Source organism: Megalopta genalis, chromosome 11 (genome assembly GCF_051020955.1).
Source record: "Megalopta genalis isolate 19385.01 chromosome 11, iyMegGena1_principal, whole genome shotgun sequence".
NCBI lineage: Eukaryota > Metazoa > Arthropoda > Insecta > Hymenoptera > Halictidae > Megalopta > Megalopta genalis.
In genome coordinates this window covers 14,121,724-14,140,953 of record NC_135023.1, presented here as the reverse complement: position 1 = coordinate 14,140,953, position 19,230 = coordinate 14,121,724, and the positions used below count along the sequence as shown (strand labels likewise).

At 34.7% G+C, this 19,230-nt stretch overlaps 3 protein-coding genes across 3 annotated transcripts in view; 1 reads left to right on the top strand and 2 right to left on the bottom strand.

The window, feature by feature from the left end:
* Window positions 1–9,764, bottom strand: part of Adsl (adenylosuccinate lyase) — a 42,734-nt gene extending 32,970 nt beyond the window's left edge. Inside the window, exon 1 of the mRNA XM_076525177.1 lies at window positions 9,489–9,764. Coding sequence (XP_076381292.1) covers window positions 9,489–9,644 — 156 coding nt within the window. The 5' untranslated portion in view covers window positions 9,645–9,764. The remainder of the gene's footprint in view (window positions 1–9,488) is intronic.
* Window positions 112–4,493, top strand: LOC117219187 (uncharacterized). Its single transcript, XM_033468135.2, has 8 exons — window positions 112–267; window positions 1,029–1,607; window positions 2,995–3,069; window positions 3,154–3,238; window positions 3,326–3,394; window positions 3,815–3,913; window positions 4,109–4,198; window positions 4,271–4,493. The coding sequence occupies exons 1-8, from the start codon at window positions 149–151 to the stop codon at window positions 4,343–4,345; spliced, it is 1,191 nt and encodes a 396-aa protein (XP_033324026.2). The 5' UTR covers window positions 112–148; the 3' UTR covers window positions 4,346–4,493.
* LOC117219185 (uncharacterized) lies at window positions 2,107–19,069 on the bottom strand. The gene is made up of 4 exons (XM_033468133.2): window positions 15,068–19,069; window positions 13,301–13,761; window positions 12,255–12,461; window positions 2,107–7,486 (listed from the first exon to the last, which is right to left on the bottom strand). Exons 1-4 carry the CDS (start codon window positions 15,141–15,143, stop codon window positions 6,218–6,220), a joined length of 2,013 nt encoding a protein of 670 aa, XP_033324024.2. The 5' UTR covers window positions 15,144–19,069; the 3' UTR covers window positions 2,107–6,217.
* Window positions 19,070–19,230: the final 161 nt, after the last annotated feature.

Below are 19,230 nucleotides of genomic sequence, written 5' to 3'. Positions count from 1 at the left end.
AATCTACGGGCTATGTTTTATTGTTCGGAATTTTAAGGAGCGGAGAACTGATTTTACAAATTGCTACTTTCCTATATTCGTTTCAAATGCTTGGTCTTCGGAGATCTCAGATTGCTGCGTTCGCCATTTTGAAGGTGAACAAGAGGAGATGACAATGGCAGGAGTGCCGGGCACTGTCACTAAACTCACTGTCGCTTCGTATTGCGTGACACCGAGCAGAAGAACCGAAATATATAGCCAAACTGCGGCCGAAGATCCGAAATGCATGTAAGATGCTAAAACGATTCAAACTCTAATTAGAAAGTATTTCGCAAATCAACCCATTGTTCTTCGCTACGGACGCTATCCGTCGGAGCAGCAGCTCGATTATCTGAACAATTTCCGCTGTCACACTTCTTTCGAAGTTCAGTTTTCAAACAACTGTCACTCGTTATAGAATCAAAAGTAACTTTCAAATTGTTTCTGATATCTAAATGAAAACTTAACAAAGCATCATATTTGTAGATTTCATATTATATATTTTCTATTATCTCTGATATAAAAATATACAAATATATGTCTCGGTAAGTCCCTTTTTAAATGTACAGGGTATCTCGACTAAAGAAAGCCATCAACAGTGCTGCGAGTAATTATAAACTCAAAGCAACTTTTACATTTTTACTGACACTTAAACAAAACTCAAAAAATAAGCTATATTTATATATATCTATTTCCCACTATTTCTAATATAAAAATACATAATATAAAAATTAGGATGTTTCGTTACGTATTCGTTTAAATATCGCTAAAATTGTAATTACAATTACAATTATATTATGTATTTTTATATTAGAAATAGTGGGAAATAGAAATATATAAATATAGTTTATTTGTTGAGTTTTGTTTAAGTGTCAGTAGAAATGTAAAAGTTGCTTTGAGCTTATAATTATTATAGGCAATTGCCTATAATTTTCCACACCATCGTAGAACAATCTTCGTCGCATTTCTCTATAAAGTGAGATTGCTATAATGTTCCTAATCCGATTCAGCAGGAGAATTTCCGACGATACAGAGAGAAAGGTCCACAGATCATCGCTGAAAGAGAAGCCGCGCGCGGCTACAAGATCTAGCGTAGATACCAGTCTCGACACTGTCTCCGCTGCTCCCACTGTCACCACGGATCAATCGGAGATTGTGGTGAAGGCCCCTTCGATGGTCCCGCCGAAACAGAAAGTGGCGCAGATGATCAACCTTCTTCAAGAGTTGGAGGAAGGCAAAGCAGCCGACTCCCTGAATAGAGATGCGGCAGCTGTTACCGACGACGAGGAAAGAGGCGACGCTGAGAAAGAAGGGGTAACGACGGAGGACGATCAGTTTGATGAAAGTGGAGTAGAGGCTCAGGAAGACGATGGAAAGGCTGAAGAGAGTGACGCAGACGCGAAGACAGTTGACGAAGAACTGGCGAAAAGTAGCGTCGTCACGGACAAGAGTATCGGCAGCGAGATCACGAGCGTGGAAGTCAGCCCGGATGTGAGCGCTGCGTCGTCGCCAAGGCTGTCGGACGCCTCGAAGAGGGAAATCTCGGTGGAGACTTCACCGGCAGTGAAACACGGAGTGGAAACGCAGGCGTAAGAGATTCATATTCGACGCTAACGCTGTCAAGTACTAGAAATAGGGTGCAAAAAACATTTTACAAAAATCGGAGAATCTTAATTTCTTCTTGACACGAAAGGAGTAACATCTTCATCTGAAGCGTCTGAAACCGATGTTCTTTCTAATGTGATCATGAGTCGGCTAAAGTGAAAGAGGGAATTTGATAAATATATCATATATAATTTGATAAATATATAATAATATACAAAGTGTGTGGTATGAATAATTATAGACTCAAAGTAATTTTTACATTTTTATTTCGTGTTATTTAAACAAAAACTTAACGAAATATGAGAAATAAGAAATAATCGTTAGAAATAATAGGAAATATAAATAAATATGATATTTTGTTAAGTTTTCTCGTTGAGACATCAGTAACAATGTAAAAATTATTTTGAATCTATAATCATTATTAGGATGCGGATTTTAATACATTTGTGACAGAAATGATTAGTTAAAATGTCAAAGTGCAAACAGAGTTGAAATACACTTTTATTGAACTTCTGTTTGTCACAATTGAGTTAGACAATTTTTATTTTACGTTCAAATCTACAGTCTAGTAATTATGCACACCACTGTATACAGGGTGGGTAATTTAACTTTTCCATCTTGATTTTTCTTGCAATCTACATGCTGTATAAAACAATGTTTCGAACGAAAGTTGTTTGGTGTGAAGAGTGACATACACGGCAACAATACATTTTTTGCTATTTTTCTTTTTTATCAAAATATGAAGATCATCTTAAATTTTTTAAAATCTATGAAATGCAGAATGAAAAATTATTAAGGCGTGAGGGAACAGAGATTAATAAACTTGAGTTCGTTTGGTCCGATTTCGAAAAAGTGTCCACGACCGTGTGTATATAACAATTTATTATAATTAGTGAAAATATTTGTCGAGGAACACGAGGTTTTCCCAGCCAATTTTCTACAGTTCATTAACCTAACTGAAACCTTTACGCCTCTATCTCATCTGGCCTCAATGCACAGCTGATAAATAACCGGAAATTGCTTTGCGAATCTATTAGTCTATCAGTCTTCAGCTCGGACTCGTTTCTTTCGTTATGTAATCCCATAAACGCAATGAGCAGCAACCGCTTTAATTTCGCATGGAGGTAGTGGAGTTTTGATATATTATTCATAATTATAGCATTGAATAAAACATAAAGGATATCAATATTTTCGTACAGAAAGAAATCGGTTTCTCTTCTCGAGATTTTGAATTTTCTAAATTGATTCTGAAAATTCCATTTTCAAAAATCCTTCCGAATAAATGACTACTCAACTGTTACTTTTGTAAGTGACTGTCAATATTTTAGGTTCAACTGAATTCTAACGTGAAGTGATATGTTTTGATTCCAGAACTGATTCTAGCAGAGTTAAAAAGTCCTCGTTCCTTAAGAAAAAGAACAAAGTTGAACCGTCCGAACAAGAACCGTAAGAACAAAAAGGCTATCACCCTCAATTAATTGATCGTCGCGAATTATTTCTTTTGTATTTAATCGAAACATGAACATTCAGGCAACCTGCGGTAGATGTTCATACCTGGTGTTCCGAAACTATGTCCGAAACCGGTCCAGCAGTTCCGTGTAAACCAGAACCTGAGGTAATTGAATATACAAAAGTTCTAAAACGTCTGAAACCAAAAAATGTTTAAACGAAATTTTGTAAAACTATACGACATGCGTTGCAGAAATTTCTAGTAGACAAGCGAGGTGTTCTGGGAGAAATGCCCACTTGTCCAGCTTGTAAAAGAGTACAGGTAAATATCGTAGTTAAGTACTTAATTAACATTTGAACAGTGCAAATAATTTACTTAATCAATTAACTATCAGGTAGTTTAAGACAATAATAACTAGACTGGTAGTCATCAAAATAAAAATGTTCAAACATTCACAATAACTATATAAATGTGCATTTGCACCTGTAACGATTTTAATGAGTTAAAAATTGATATTTTCAAGTTTTAAATTCAAGTTTTTTAAATTTCCTGCTGTTTTAAATTTCATTCAAATAGTTACTATATTCTAGTAACAAAGAGACCGCAGATTTTTATATTATATGCAACTTATTAAAATTAATAAAGGAGGAAAGTCATTGCAATGTAACTCACGTTCCTCGCAATAAATCGGGCAATCTTTATTTTCCATAAAACTCTGACTAATATTTCGCATTTCAACAGTATTTTTCAGTGTCACCATCTTTCTACTACTACAGCGTTTACAGGGACAAGCGAGGCAGGTTGTACTGTGACTATTGTGCTCCAAAATATGCAGTAAAAGTACGTCAAATGTTCTTAATAAAATTAAATCAAATTTCGAATAATTTACAATATGTATCAGAAATAATACAGAAATAATATTGTATCAGAAATTAAGTGGCTAGAGTGGTCCTGAAATTTCGGGAGCTGAATATTCGCATAAATGTTCGTAGTTTGATCATTCATAATGCGATCAGTTTTGACTGTCTGTTGCAGGTATTGTATAGACACGATCCGAGCGACCAAAAGTTTCTGAAATGCGCCCAATGTGCCACTCTGTTGCGTCAGAAGACCAGTCGGAGCGAAGTAAAATCATTTCTTTTCTACTCTACTGTAATCATGATTTATCAATACAATGTTTGAATTGGAATTTTTCAGTATTTCCGAAACAAGAACGACAATTGTCCAAGATGCGTCCAAGTGCAAGGACGTGTACATTCAGCCAGAAAATAGACAATAGTAACAGAGTAAAAATATCGTGTAAAAATGCTTAAAGGGTTAATGGCATTCATTAGTAACATTTCCATGTACATATATATTGACTTGAGATTAATGACTATGTATATTGTAAGAAATATAATTGTATTTTATTAGAAAAATATTTTCCGTTTCAGACTTTTTTTTCCACTATCCTGTAATTATTCTATTTATTACGGTTAATTAACGATTGCAACTCCGTTGACTACGTTACACCGTATTTATTTGATGAAAATTAACACACATTGTACATTGCTTGAATAAGCATAACCAGTATTTATTTCAATGTATCGAGCTATCGTATGTTCCTCGAAATAAAAAAAGACAGATTCGTTTATGTAGATGAAAGAAATTTCTCAATAATGATAAAAATTGACGAGTCTTTGTAAAACATTGTGTAGAGCAACAATTCTTCAGCTTGCACAAATCATTTGATCGGGGACAGCACAAAGTACGTCGATAAGCAGCGTATGAAAAAAAAAATGGCATACAAGTTTTTGATTCTGTTAGTGACAAATGAAAATGGAGAAGCTACGAACAATCCACTAGATCAAAAATGACACTACGAGCGATAATGGCGCGCGGTTCGAAAATAAACTTGTACAAACGTCAATTATTTAGTATATAGATTATAAATATATATCCCGAAGATTATAATGATAGGAAATAACGATTGCTTAATTATTAATAGGACACTAATAAACGCCACTAATCTTTGGTGTAAAACAAACCATCTTCGCACTCTTTAACTGCGTAATTATACCTCTAAATCAATCGAGAACATTAGCCTGTATATGTATAAACCACGTGAAAATATTCCTCGTGCTCGATATAAATCCTTAAAAATTAGACTCATCCGTACACTGATTGCAAAAAAACAAAATACCTACTGCTAATTGCTGCCATCGTTCAAATACTGATTAGCAAAATCATCGACAATTCGATCATCGCAATAGTCGCCTCGTAATTTCTCGATCAGAAATCCTTTCTCGTTCTCCTATCGGTTTGTTTACAAACGATAAAACCTCGCCACCGAGGTCGAAACATTTCCATGGAACATTTGCATCAATTTTCAACTTATCGCGAGCAACGAGCAATCTATTTCTTTTCTTACGCAATGGCACCCAACGAAGCCACAGAGATAACTAGATATCTCATTTCTCCCCGAATAATTTCGATCGATTGAAAATAGTGTTTTTTTTAAACATTTCTTATTTCTATTTACTTGTCATCTACTCGCTATCGCAATAAATAGACTGCGGATTTTTATGCATTTACAACACTCGAGAGTAAAATATTATGCAAGTCGGTGGTAAGAAAGTTTCTCAAAACGATGGAAAATACTTCGAAAATCAATTTACATAGTACTTCCTTCGCAAACCGAATAAAAACTTTTGCACACATCCAAGACAAGACGATACACTTGTATCAGCAACGAATAAATAGCGCTGTATTTCCAAGTTGAGCATCAGTCGAACAACATTTTAAACGAAGAATTTCTTCGAAATATTTCTCGAATAAGATTTGAATCGAAAAATGTATTCGAAATATTTCTTGAATGAAATTTGAATCGACGAATTTCCTCGAAACTTTCTTATTTGAATAAAATTTTATATCCAAACGTGTTATTCGAATTAGACTTTTCATCGTAATATTACTCGAATGATGCCCAAGAAATTCAGTCAAGAAACCGATTTTTCTGATTTTCATGAAACAACCAATAAAAATGAAAAACCATACAGAAATGCATGAAGTCTGTAGTCTGGTCAGAAATGCATAAAATCCGTAAGGCACAATTTACTTGGACTACTTCGAGAATAGTCTATGAAACAAAAATTCGGAGAAAACTCAGTAATTAACCTTGACATCGAGGTTACTGGTCTTCAAGATCGGTCTCATGCCGCACTTTTCCTCAACCTGATATTCCCCGTTCGATTGCCCGTTGCCCCCAAGAATCCCGTCGTTCCCAAACATCGTCGATTTCCCAGGAGCCTTATAAGTATACGTGTCATCGAAATTCTGCATGGAGCTGAAAATAGGGCCGCGAATAATCTCGTTATCACAGTACGCGACTTCGCGCGCGTTCTGCGGCTCGTTCGTTTGATAATAGATCCCGTTGTGCAGCTCCGGAAAGCTGCTACGATTCTCGCATTCCCGATCAGACGTAGAATACGGATAACTCCAATTTACGTCCGAGCCCGTCACGTTGGCAAACTGCTGGGAAAAATGATCGCGACTCGGTTCCTGCTGATAGACAGCCGGTCTGGCATCGTAAGCGTTGCACTGACCAGGAATTTCGCTGATCAGATAATCGGAAGTCATCGGGCCGAAGTCATCCAAGCCGTCGACAGTGTAATTCTGGTAATATTGAACTGGTGGTTGAACCTGATTCGCGAACGAATATTGATTAGACTGGACCAGAGCGTGACTGGCAGGGACGTTGGCCACGCTGCCGACGTTGTTGGCTAGCATAATCTGCCGCTGGTTTCCGTTCGGCATGAGCAGAACTCTCGAGACCTTCGACATTAAATTGCCCGCCGAGTTCCAATTCGGATTTCTCGCTTCCGATATTAACTTATTGTCGTGCGATAGACACTGACAGCTGGTAGCGTAATTGTTCACGAAACTCGCACCCGGTGGATTGGCGGCAACGATTTGACGGCGAGCGGAAGCTTCGTCGGCGTACTTCTGGGACTTCGTAGGATTTCTTCGTTTTCTGAGAAATGAGCTGATCGACGGGAAGATTATGATCGGCTGATTCTGAGCACCGTTCTTTTTCAAGTTCTCGTAGAGCAAATACTGGTCCAAGGTGATGCCCAAGTTCCCGTTCTCGTCCAACAGCTGGACAACATTTTGCTTCGTTCCGTTTCGGTGATCCATTAGGAAGCTATTTTGCCAAATCCGGTAGTCCGATTGGCATTTTTCCAGTGTGCAAGGGTTCAGTGAACAATCCAGGGCCTTCGACGCGATTTTCGGGGCTGATTTTACGCTATTATTCGGCGTCGATCCTTTATCCATGAGCTTCGGCTTCGGGCGGTTTAGCGACCTTTTCGATTTCAGAAAGGCCTTCTTTATTTTGACGTTGCCGGCCCTGTCGCAGATACCGCGTTCTTCATACTATAATTCGCGAAAGATTACTTCGATACCGCATTTCGCTTCGTTTCGTTTCGATGGCTGACGAAGGGATGTTTCGTGTTTGCGTGTCTGGAGGATGTTGCTCGCGGTTTTGTTGTTGAAATTTTTCGCGCGTATGCGCGCGAGATAAACTTGTCGATGACGTGAAACTATTGGCGCAAGATTTTTGTTTGTGAAAGAGCAGAAATTAATTTTGCAGATCGTATTCAGTGCGAATCTTGAAAAAAAATGTGATTCCTAAATTGCAGATTATATGCGTCTATGATAAAAATTATTTGGTCAGATCTGAAACAATAGAAACATTTAAAGAATCTAAACATACTATTGCGACATTTTCAACACATTAAAATGATTGAGAAACGAATTAAATGTCTATGTAGCTCCTCTTTTCTTTTAAATAGTGCAGACGATTTTTATTTCGCATGAAAGTCAGCTGCCTAATGATTATTTTCGATATTTCAGTTCTCAAACAATATACTCGTGATGCTATTATTGTTAACAAGATGGTATTGTCACGTGAATTTTCTATTTTGTAATTTATTGATGAAAATAATCTCAGTTTAAGCATTCCTGTTCTCACAATTAAGATGGTTCGTTCTAGCGAAGTTTTAATGTTCAATGATTGTATTAGTATTTCCAGAAAAAATATTGGCGATTAAAAAATATTCTAGATGAAATTTTTTTGTGAAATTAGCACGACAGGATTTTTTTGAAACACAGTACACCGAAACGATATTATCGTGCAACTCAGTGAACTTTTGATAACCTAATGAAAACCATGATTTCGAAAGATTCTCAGCAACAAATACAGTGTGGCAATTAATGCTATGAATTGTGTAATAATTCTTTGATACAGATGGATCCTTCTCCCATATCTTGTACAAATGAGAATATAATGAAATAATGCTATACATAGAAAGCCTAATTCACATCGAAAATTGTAGAATACTAAAGAATCAAAAACAAGAAGAACGTGAATTAAAAATTTATCTGAGTAAATTACTATTGTAAAAAAAATTTATTTAAAAGCATTGCAAAAAAAACAGAAACTTATAAAGAACAATTCAAGCAACTTTTAGTTAAACATAAATTAGGATTGTAAATGGAACAAACAGGTTTGTTATGTAGTAAACAAAATGATTATGCAAATTCGTGACAATGGAGTGTTCTAAACTATGTTGGTAATGTCGATATATACAAAATAATTATTTATGTGTTAATTGCAATAAACAGAAGCCAATTTTGATATATACAAAACACTGCAACAATAATTTTCATTCTGAAGCTTTTACTCTCTTGTTTTTAAATCTACTCAGTTATGCCATAAATCAAAAAAATCGGTATTAAAATAACAGGAAATGTTAATTTCTTCATAATTTTTGGTCTAAACCTAAACAAAATTGAATAAGTCGATTTCTTATAAAATCTTAAAAATCAAACGGAGCACTTCTCACGCCTTTCACAAAAGACAGTCTTAAACATTTAATTATTACTTTTAACGAACAAAATGGATCGAATCTTCAACAAAAAACAGCATTATTCAATTACAATTTGTTTCAACTATTATATTATGTAGACCTAAACAAAGTGGAGTATATCGACTTCCTGTAAAATTTAAGGAACAAATGGAGCACGTCTCAAGTTTTTAACAGAACGCAGTATTAAACACTTAATTGTAATTTTTCTAAACTATTATATTACCCACATTTAAACAAAAACTTGGTTTCTAGGTATTTAAAAAAAATTGGAGCATTTCTCAAGTCTTCAATAAAAGGCAGTGTTGAACATTTAATTAGTATTTATATCGACTATTATTGTACCCAAACCTAAAATTCAGCTCACAAACTTCTTGCAAAGTACTAAAACAAACGTCTCAAGTTTTAAGGAATGACAGTATTAAACATTCAATTATTTTTCGTTCTAGCTGCAGCTAAGCTGGTCATGTTAATCCATTCAAGTCACGTGTGATAAACAATTAACGAACCATCTCTGCCTTCGCCAAGTAGATCCACAGTTTTCGCCACGTGCTAAACTTATGTTGATCACTGAAGTTGTATCTCATTTCCTTCGACACATACCTAGTCGCCAAAGGACTGCGGTAATCACTGTATATACCGTTTTCTACCATCGCGACGCTCATTTTGCTTGGCTTTCGATCGAATTCCGACAACTAGAATGTTTTTCAAATCGATTTCGTGCAAGACGAGAGAACGAGGAACCGCGCGATCAGCTGATCGACTCGACACATCTGCCGCTGCGCAATACCTCTAATAAACGCGGACAACCGTCGCGGTACCTAGCGGCGGACCTTTGAACTTCCCGGTTCAAACTGCGTCATCATTTTGATTGAGTGAAATTAGATTTTCCACGGAATTTTGATACCCAACGAGAAAATACTTGAACAAACTGTGCAACGTTGTTCCAAGGATTCATTGGGAACTGCAGAAATATATTATTATAAGCGATACCAAAGTAAAAAATTCGTGAAACCATATTTTTATAAATTTATAGCTGGTTCGCATTGTCATAAGACTCTTGTATTTTATTTAAAGTATTTTTTGTAATTTTCTTAGGTAAACTGAGACTTAAAGCATAGTTTTAAATTTGTAATAGTTCCTGTATTTCTAGAATTGAATTTAGATTTTTAGAATTATGTAATTTTTGGCAGTTTTAACTTTTTGTTTAATTTTGAAACATTAAAATGAAATAACTATATAGGTGAAGAATTTTGTAATTTTTATAACTGTGTTGTCCAACCATGAGAGATGAATGTCAAACTAACGGAGTGAAATTAGATTTTCCACGGAATTTTGATACCCAACGAGAAAATACTTGAACAAACTGTGCAACGTTGTTCCAAGGATTCATTGGGAACTGCAGAAATATATTATTATAAGCGATACCAAAGTAAAAAATTCGTGTAACTATATTTTTATAAATTTATAGCTGGTTCGCATTGTCACAAGACTCTTATATTTTATTTAAAGTATTTTTTGTAATTTTCTTAGGTAAACTGAGACTTAAAGCATAGTTTTAAATTTGTAATAGTTCCTGTATTTCTAGAATTGAATTTAGATTTTTAGAATTATGTAATTCTTTGCAGTTTTAACTTTTTGTTTAATTTTGAAACATTAAAATGAAACTGGAAACTTAAAATGAAATAACTATATAGGTGAAGAATTTTGTAATTTTTATAACTGTGTTGTCCAACCATGAGAGATTGATGTCAAATTAACGGAGTTTCGAGTTTTCAAATATTAGGCGGACCAGAAAGTAATGTCGTCTCTGCGCATATTTATCTGTTTGAATTTAATGTAAACAAACGACATAACTTTCCGGTTCCCCTAATACAATTTCAGTATTTTTTGAATTGAATTTATACTTCCGAATTTTGGAATTCTTCTTGAAATCGTGTGGGGTATGTTTCAGCTTTAGAGTACCTGGTTGCACAACTAACTCGTTTGCCAGTGATCACATTCGATAAATATTTATGGCACCGCGTTCCTGTTTGCATAAACAATATAATACGATCTACAAATTGGATAAAATCATCCGCGTTCAAGTAGTCGTGTACGCGGGTCTCGATTCTTGCAAATTGCGGTGCCACTTGCGGACAAGCCAACCGGGGAAAGTACCCACGTTCCAATTTCACGTGGGACCATAACTGACCGATGTCATTGTTCTTTACATGCGAAAGGAAAACCATAAATCGCGGCACACTGCCTGCTTGCAAACACAAACATCCCTCCGTCAGCCACCGTTTATCGTTTCGCGTTTATCTTCGTTGCTAATCAATCGTTATCAATAGCCTGCGGATTTTATGCATGTGCAATGTGTACAGAAGTAAGCAGAAGTGCATTTTAACTGCAGAAATTCGCAGCCTACGAATCGATAATTAATATTCAAATAAACTATTTCAATAAAATGACTATTCAAAAATGGAAATTACTATACAGGGTGTTCAAAAAGGAGAAAATAAACATAGGTCGACCTTAGTAAACATAAGTCGAAAGAGGTCAACCGTTTCTAAGATACGAACATTTCTGTTTACCAGCATCATAATCGATCTAGTTGCTTCGATTCAACGTGTTTGTCAAATAATCCGTCGGAGATGTAGAATTTTAGAGAAAGTTCGCAACTCGGTAAGAAGAAGATGTCAAGCGTGTACAGAAATGGAAGGAGGACACGTGGGAAATCTTCTGTAAATATCGAAGAGTCATTAGCAAGTCAGTCATGATGCTCAGTCATCATGAAGTTGACCAATGTTTACTAAGATCTTTTTTACTCGGTACAGCGTGCCCTATATACCACATGAATATCGAATGCTTTTTTTGAACACCCTGTGCATACCAATATTAATCCATTTCACTTTCTTGTAGTTATTCGCCTGAAAATCGTTATGCATTTTTTCATCCCCATAGCCAATTGTATAAAAATTGAACAAAAATATTTTTCATCGATTAAAAGAATATTTAACGAAATGAAAATGAAATAAAAACGTGTCTTTTCATTAATCCCGATATCTTCAAAATTGGCGTATGCCCTAAATGCATAAAGATACGCAGGCTCGTCATTGTTTACCAATCTAGAACAAAGAATTTTTTTTGGTAAATTATAAATGTATAAGTGTATAGCATACTAGAAAATATGATTATTTCGAAAACAAAATTTTCGTAGAGAGGAATTATTGAAATTATTCGTTTCTTTGAAAACAAAAGTATGTTTCATGTTCGGTGCATTATGTACCCACCACGTTCGACGGAGACATATTTGGTTTCGCCCATTCGATGATTACTTCATGATTTGGAAAAAGTGTCAAAGATTCGGGCACCAATCTTCTTCTTCCCATGGCGGCGCCTCGATGAGTATTATACGAAACCAATACATAGTTCACCATACCGTTTGTGTTACGGTAAACGGCAACATTTTCGATGTCATCGGTCATTTCGTAGAAGCGCTACGAAAGAAAAAACTATGTCAACCATATTACAGCAGATCTGTCTGTCTGTAGATATTTTCGCAACTGTGCGTCCTTAGGCACAGCATTTAAACAAATAGACATTGAATAAAATCCAATATCCTTCGCGAGTAGTTTCAATAAATTTAACATAAAATTGTTGAATTTTAATTGTTCAAATTGTTCAGTTTGTTTAACATTTGTATTCGATACATTTTTCGAGATTTTTCTACATTGCAAATATGTGAATTATAATTTATTGTGCATATTTTATAATATATAGTTTACAGTTTATAATTATAATTCTATTTCTTATACAATAGACATGTATTGTTTCACTACTACTATATAAATAAAAGTTACAAAATGTAAAAAATATAGAGTAAAATTGAAACTACTATAATTAGAAAGTTTCGCGATATTCATGAGAAAAACGTACAAATAATCAGAAAGTGGACTGTGTGCATTTAACACAAAAATGAATAAACGAAATACAAAATAACTCTTTCAATTATTCAATAAAAAGAAATAAATTACCATTCAACTATTTTTTATTGCAATCTATACAGAAAATGTTTCCTCTGTATGAAAGTCCACTGTCCAACGTATAACAGTAAGATCATTTATAATTTACTATAATGCAAAATATGATTAGAAAAAATTTCATACTACCTCAAAGAACGAAATTCCACAATTTCTGCAATAATTTACAAAACACTCTTATATCTCCAATTTACATTTAAATTCCATTAAGAGTTATTACTAAATTAACGAACCAAAAGAGTGAACGATTAAATTGTTACTGTTCTCGTTATTCTAATGAAAAATTCAGTCCATACCTTGACAATAGCTTCGGTACTCAAGTACGACGGCAGCTGAACAATATAAAGCCGACGATTATTAACGCTAGCCACAACGCCGATCTTCTTTCCAGGATAAATCTCAAACTGATCGAGTTCCCTTACAGCCCGCGCTGCCTCTTCTTCGGTGGCGTACATGATAAAGCAATATCCTCTATTCTCGCCGGAGAAGTTCATCATCAGGCGCAATTCATAGATCTGCCCGATTAAGCCGAATATTTGCACGATCTCGGGCTCGTAATAATCATGAGGAATGCTGCCGACGAACACCTCGCATTTCGGACTCGGGGGTGGCCCTTTCCACTTTGGGGGTGGTCCCAACCTCCTCTGGCCGTTCACCTGTGTCAAGGGCAAGTCGGTATCGGCTACGAATTTTAACAGTTTCAAGCAGCTGTCCATGTGCTGCTTGTACAGGGCCTTCCCGTCGCCTGGCATTGATGCTGTGAAATTTCGATTAAGTCTGCATACTTTAATATCATACGGACATTTTTTAATAGACTGCCAATATTATGTACTTATGATGAAAATGCATAAATCAAATGCACTGTTCAATTTTTATTGGAATTGTACAATTTTTATTAGAATTGTACACTTTTTATTGAAATTGTACAATCTGATTTTATATAATAATAGTAGATTGTATATTTTATGCATTTATGACAATAATGAATAAATTAAATGCATTGTGCAATTTTCATTGGATCGAAATAACTTGCTTTTACACGGCGATTCGTTATTAGACATTTTATGCATTTATGATAAGAATGAGTGTAGATCAAATGCATCGTTCGTTTCATACTGAAATCACGAAATTTGATTTTATATAGAAATTGATTAGTAAACGGTGGATTTAATACATCGTGATAAAAATCGGTAAATTAAACGTAGTGTACAATTTTTACTGGATTAGAGAATATAATTTTATATAAAACATGTATTAATAGATCGATCTTATGCATTTATGACGAGTACAGTTATATCAAATGCATTATGCAATTTTAATGGGACCTACATAATTTAATTTTATGTACAAAGTTATTAGTAGTAGACTGCAGATCTTATGCATTTATGACGAAAACGGTTCTATCAATTGCATTATGCAATTTTGATTAGATTTACGTGATTTGATTTTATAAAAACATTTATTACTTGACTGCAGACTTTATGCGACTAGAAGGAAAATGAGTAATGATAAAAATTTACCGTAGTTGAATTCAAAATATGGTTTGAAAATTTATTAACCTATAATCGCTTTGCAATTTACAAAATAGATCATATGGAATATGTTATAAACTTGTTTTATAATGAGAAAATTTATTTAAATATCTTCTACAGGATCGTATTAATCGAAGCACACAATACGAGAATGAAAGTTCTAAATTCTAAAAATGAAATTAATAGATTAATGAGGAAATAAAAGGAAAAAAATTGAAAGTTTAATAAGAAATACAGGTTTTGCAACCAAGAATGAAAATTGAACATGCAAAAATGGTACACGCAGAACAAGAGATAAGAAAAACGAAGTTGTAACTTTGAATCTGTGTTTTCATTTAAAAAATTCGGATTAAAACTGTGAAAATAAAAAATCATTCGAGAAACTTATTACTAAATTTTCGATTCTTAACGCTGAGCCTGAGAGAATCAGTATCGTCAAATCTCTATTAAATAACGAACGTTCTTGAGACAATTCTAAGCAATCTCACGTAAAAAAAAACTACCCCTATATTCATATTTTGTACTACTCACACAATTGTTTCTTGCTTATTTGTGTGACTTCATTCTTTCCAGTTTCTTGCGGATTCATCTTGAAGTCGGTCAACATATTTTCGCGTTAAGTACTGTGTTCACTGTGTTTTAATTAAATCGCTATCGAACGGTTATGCAATGTTCGTTTACTGGGAAAATATAGGAAATAAAGTCGATCGAGTTCGTTAAACGAGGGCCGAGTCCACACAAAGATTTTGATTGAGAGATCGATGATCGACAGAAGGATACATCACCACGGTTTGAATGGAACTAATGCTGCGGACCACGGTGGTTCTATGGGTCAAGTGTATGGGGTCAGATGGCGCTTATTTCGGCCTGTTGCCATTGGATCAATTCATTTCCCTTCAGTCCACCGAATGAATCTTTCTCTCTTCTTTCGATCCGTGAATTTCTTTTCCGCTATTACATCAATGTGCTTCATCTGTTTTTGCCCTTCCCCTTATTCTCATTTGTTTTTACCACTCCCCAAAAAATTTTATTTTTAGCGTTTAAAGTCATCGATTGCTTCGGTTCTCGAAGACTGTATTTAGTTTCTAATGTAATTTACGTAATTTTAATCGAGCTGCGAACTGGGATATTTAAACATTTCGTATAAATTCAATCTGATTTTTGATACAGACGGTACATTACATTTTCCTAATTGAATTTCAAACTTGAGTATTTAAATTTTTCATATAAATTCAATCATGGTTTTATTGTTCCTGGAAACTGTTATGTTCGTAAGGTTCTTGTCCAATGGTAATACTTTTCGTTATCTATATGTTGTTCACTATTCAATTTTCTAATTATTATTCGTTAAATCCTCTTTCTTCACAATCGGTGACCGAATAAATTAATTAAGATTCGATATACTAATACTATAGTATAGCATATTACCAAATGAATTAAGGTTTTACAATTGTTTAAGTATAAACTGCTTCGCGGATTCTATGTTCCGTGTTCTCGATTTTCGCGCACTAAGGAATGCGGGGGCGACATGATATACGCGCGGGTCTCGACACACACACACAGTCTCGACTCTAAGATACTGTCCAATGAGCACCGATTTATGGCCCTTTTATACCACAAAATATCCTCTGAAACTATACACATGCGTACATGTCCCGCATTCTATTATGTTGGCCAATAATTCATTGCGTTTTTTCCCACAGATGGCAATACAAAAAACGCAATGACTTATTTGCCAACCTAACAGTTCCTTGGAACCCTTGTTTCCGTGTTTTAGGGGACCGTCAAGAGGCCCTTGCTCGAACCTAAACACGCGACCCTGTGAAATTATAAAATACCAAATAAATTTTATTTAATTTTAAAATGCAATTTAAGTATTATTTTTGTACTCTCCGTAGGGACGCACATGACTCCCAGAAAATGGCCAAAATGTCACGATGATAAATCTCCGTACGTTAGCCACTTATAATTACACATATACTCGAAACATTATTTGATTAATGAAGTTACTTCACATTAACGGTAGCCTTTCAACTTTAACGATGCGAAACGAAATGAAGCTGTTCAGTTCAGCTCGACCATAGATCCGAATCTTTCCAGACCGACGTTTGCGCGTCGACGACGTTACATTGTTGCCCGGCCAACCTCGAGCTCGCTCAAACCTGAGATCGAAAATCTTTTTGCTAGAATTCATCATACAATGTTTCCTGATCGTTTGGAACGTTGCGAGATACGAGAAACATATCGTAGCTGTACCGGAAAGTAGGGGTCTAATGCGATACAATTCGATACGTTCTGCGATGGAATATTCTAGGTGATCGACTGCCCTCGGTTCTTTCGACACGGAAATCGACTCCGATAAAATATAACAAAGTTACAAATGGACCGCCTTCTAAGAATCCATTTCTGTTTATTTTCCTCGAGATACTTCTTCACACATCGTTTTAGGCTGATTCTGCGCCTTCCAAATCACAATAACTTCGAATATAATATGAATATCATCTTTAATAAAATCTTCTTCTTAAAATATATCTTCTTTTTTTAATTTTGCTGTCAACTTGGAATGGAAAAGAAGATTTAATTTGTCTCTGCTTCTAAATCAATCAATTAAAAACCTTGACTCGTTTTATTATTTCAAATACGGCTTCACCGTATTTGCATCATCCGCAAACAATTTCTTCACGTGTGCGTTCTTATTTCTCTATCTATTATTAACTACACGCGAAGCGGTTTGTTTTCTTTCGTTTCTATGAAATTCAAATTACACATCGAGTAATTTAAAATAACATCTGTGTACGTATTGCATGCAGATCTGCATCTAATGATACATAATGTATAGTCATTCAAGTCGAATGCTTTATGACTCATAAGGTTAGAGCCGTTTCAGTATACTATTTGATTCCTATTTTTGATATTATAAAATGAATGCATAATAAATGATGGACAATATATTAAAGATTTTCGAACGATCAGTTATGATTATTAAATGTTATGCTAGAGATACTGATGCATAACCAGACTCCATTGTTGACAAAACTGACTGGATTGAAAACGAAACCATAAGGACGTCAGAAGAATTTGATAATATTTTCATGTCACACACCATTTCTTAAAATTACTAAAAGAGAAAAGACATGTTTATCTGACTTACGTTTCTTATAATCGACTTCGACAATTTTTTACTCATTTTTTTACTCATAACACTTGTTCAACGAAGAATCATCGCATTTCCGGCTAAATAGAAAATTACCTTAATTTGCAATCAGCGGATGATTCATGGAAATGAGTCAATTGCGATATCTCAGGACGTGCATGCAGATACGAGATTCGAGCATGCAGTTTTTAAATTTATGGATTATTCTGCTTCCTCCTTTCATGTATCTTTTCACAGAGGCGGTATATCCAACATGAAATACACGACTTCGTTTCAGAAAGCTAATCTTTCGCGCCGAGAATCGGTGGTAATTAAAAGACTTATTTTCCAGCGTCGAAAAAACACAAGAGATCTGCGAGAAGAAAGTCATGCGGAATTGCAAATCGAAAATACATTCGCCCGCGAAAGTTCATCTATATTCATTCAAGCATCGATACGGAAACAGAATTTCTCTGAAAAGAATGTTAAACAGAGCAAAAACCATTGATATATACCGACGTTCCAGAAAACCTCTACCTGAACCTCTTTCTTTGTTCATTAATCAGTCCTAACGGTAGATAGTTTTCAAAATCACTTCACTGCGTTTAAGAACTTTCTCAATTTTTTTTTATTGAATTTAATGTAAATATTATGTCGAGCTATAAATTCTTCGTTTTAATAAGATCTCGCCCAGTCTGAGGTACATTATTTTTGCATTCAAAACAGCAGCCACCGGTTCCTTCTTAATAAACAGAAATTTTAATAATCATCAAAAACAAATGCTGCTCCTATCGGTTTAAATAAAACTTCTTTGTTCATGTAGATTACAATTTTTAGAAATATCTCCTACACATCCCCGCACGTCAACATTTTTAAATTCCTCAGCGAAACTTTCGGAAAAAGAACTTTCTCAATTTTTTTTATTGAATTTAATGTAAATATTATGTCGAGCTATAAATTCTTCGTTTTAATAAGATTTCGTCCAGTCTGAGGTACATTATTTTTGCATTCAAAACAGCAGCCACCGGTTCCTTCTTAATAAACAGAAATTTTAATAATCATCAAAAACAAATGCTGCTCCTATCGGTTTAAATAAAACTTCTTCGTTCATGTAGATTACAATTTTTAGAAATATCTCCTACACATCCCCGCACGTCAACATTTTTAAATTCCTCAGCGAAACTTTCGGAAAAAGAACTTTCTCAATTTTTTTTTATTGAATTTAATGTAAATATTATGTCGAGCTATAAATTCTTCGTTTTAATAAGATCACATCCAGTCTGAGGTACATTATTTTTGCATTCAAAACAGCAGCCACCGGTTCCTTCTTAATAAACAGAAATTTTAATAATCATCAAAAACAAATGCTGCTCCTATCGGTTTAAATAAAACTTCTTCGTTCATGTAGATTACAATTTTTAGAAATATCTCCTACACATCCCCGCACGTTAACATTTTTAAAGTCCTCAGCGAAACTTTCGGAAAAAGAACTTTCTCAATTTTTTTTTATTGAATTTAATGTAAATATTATGTCGAGCTATAAATTCTTCGTTTTAATAAG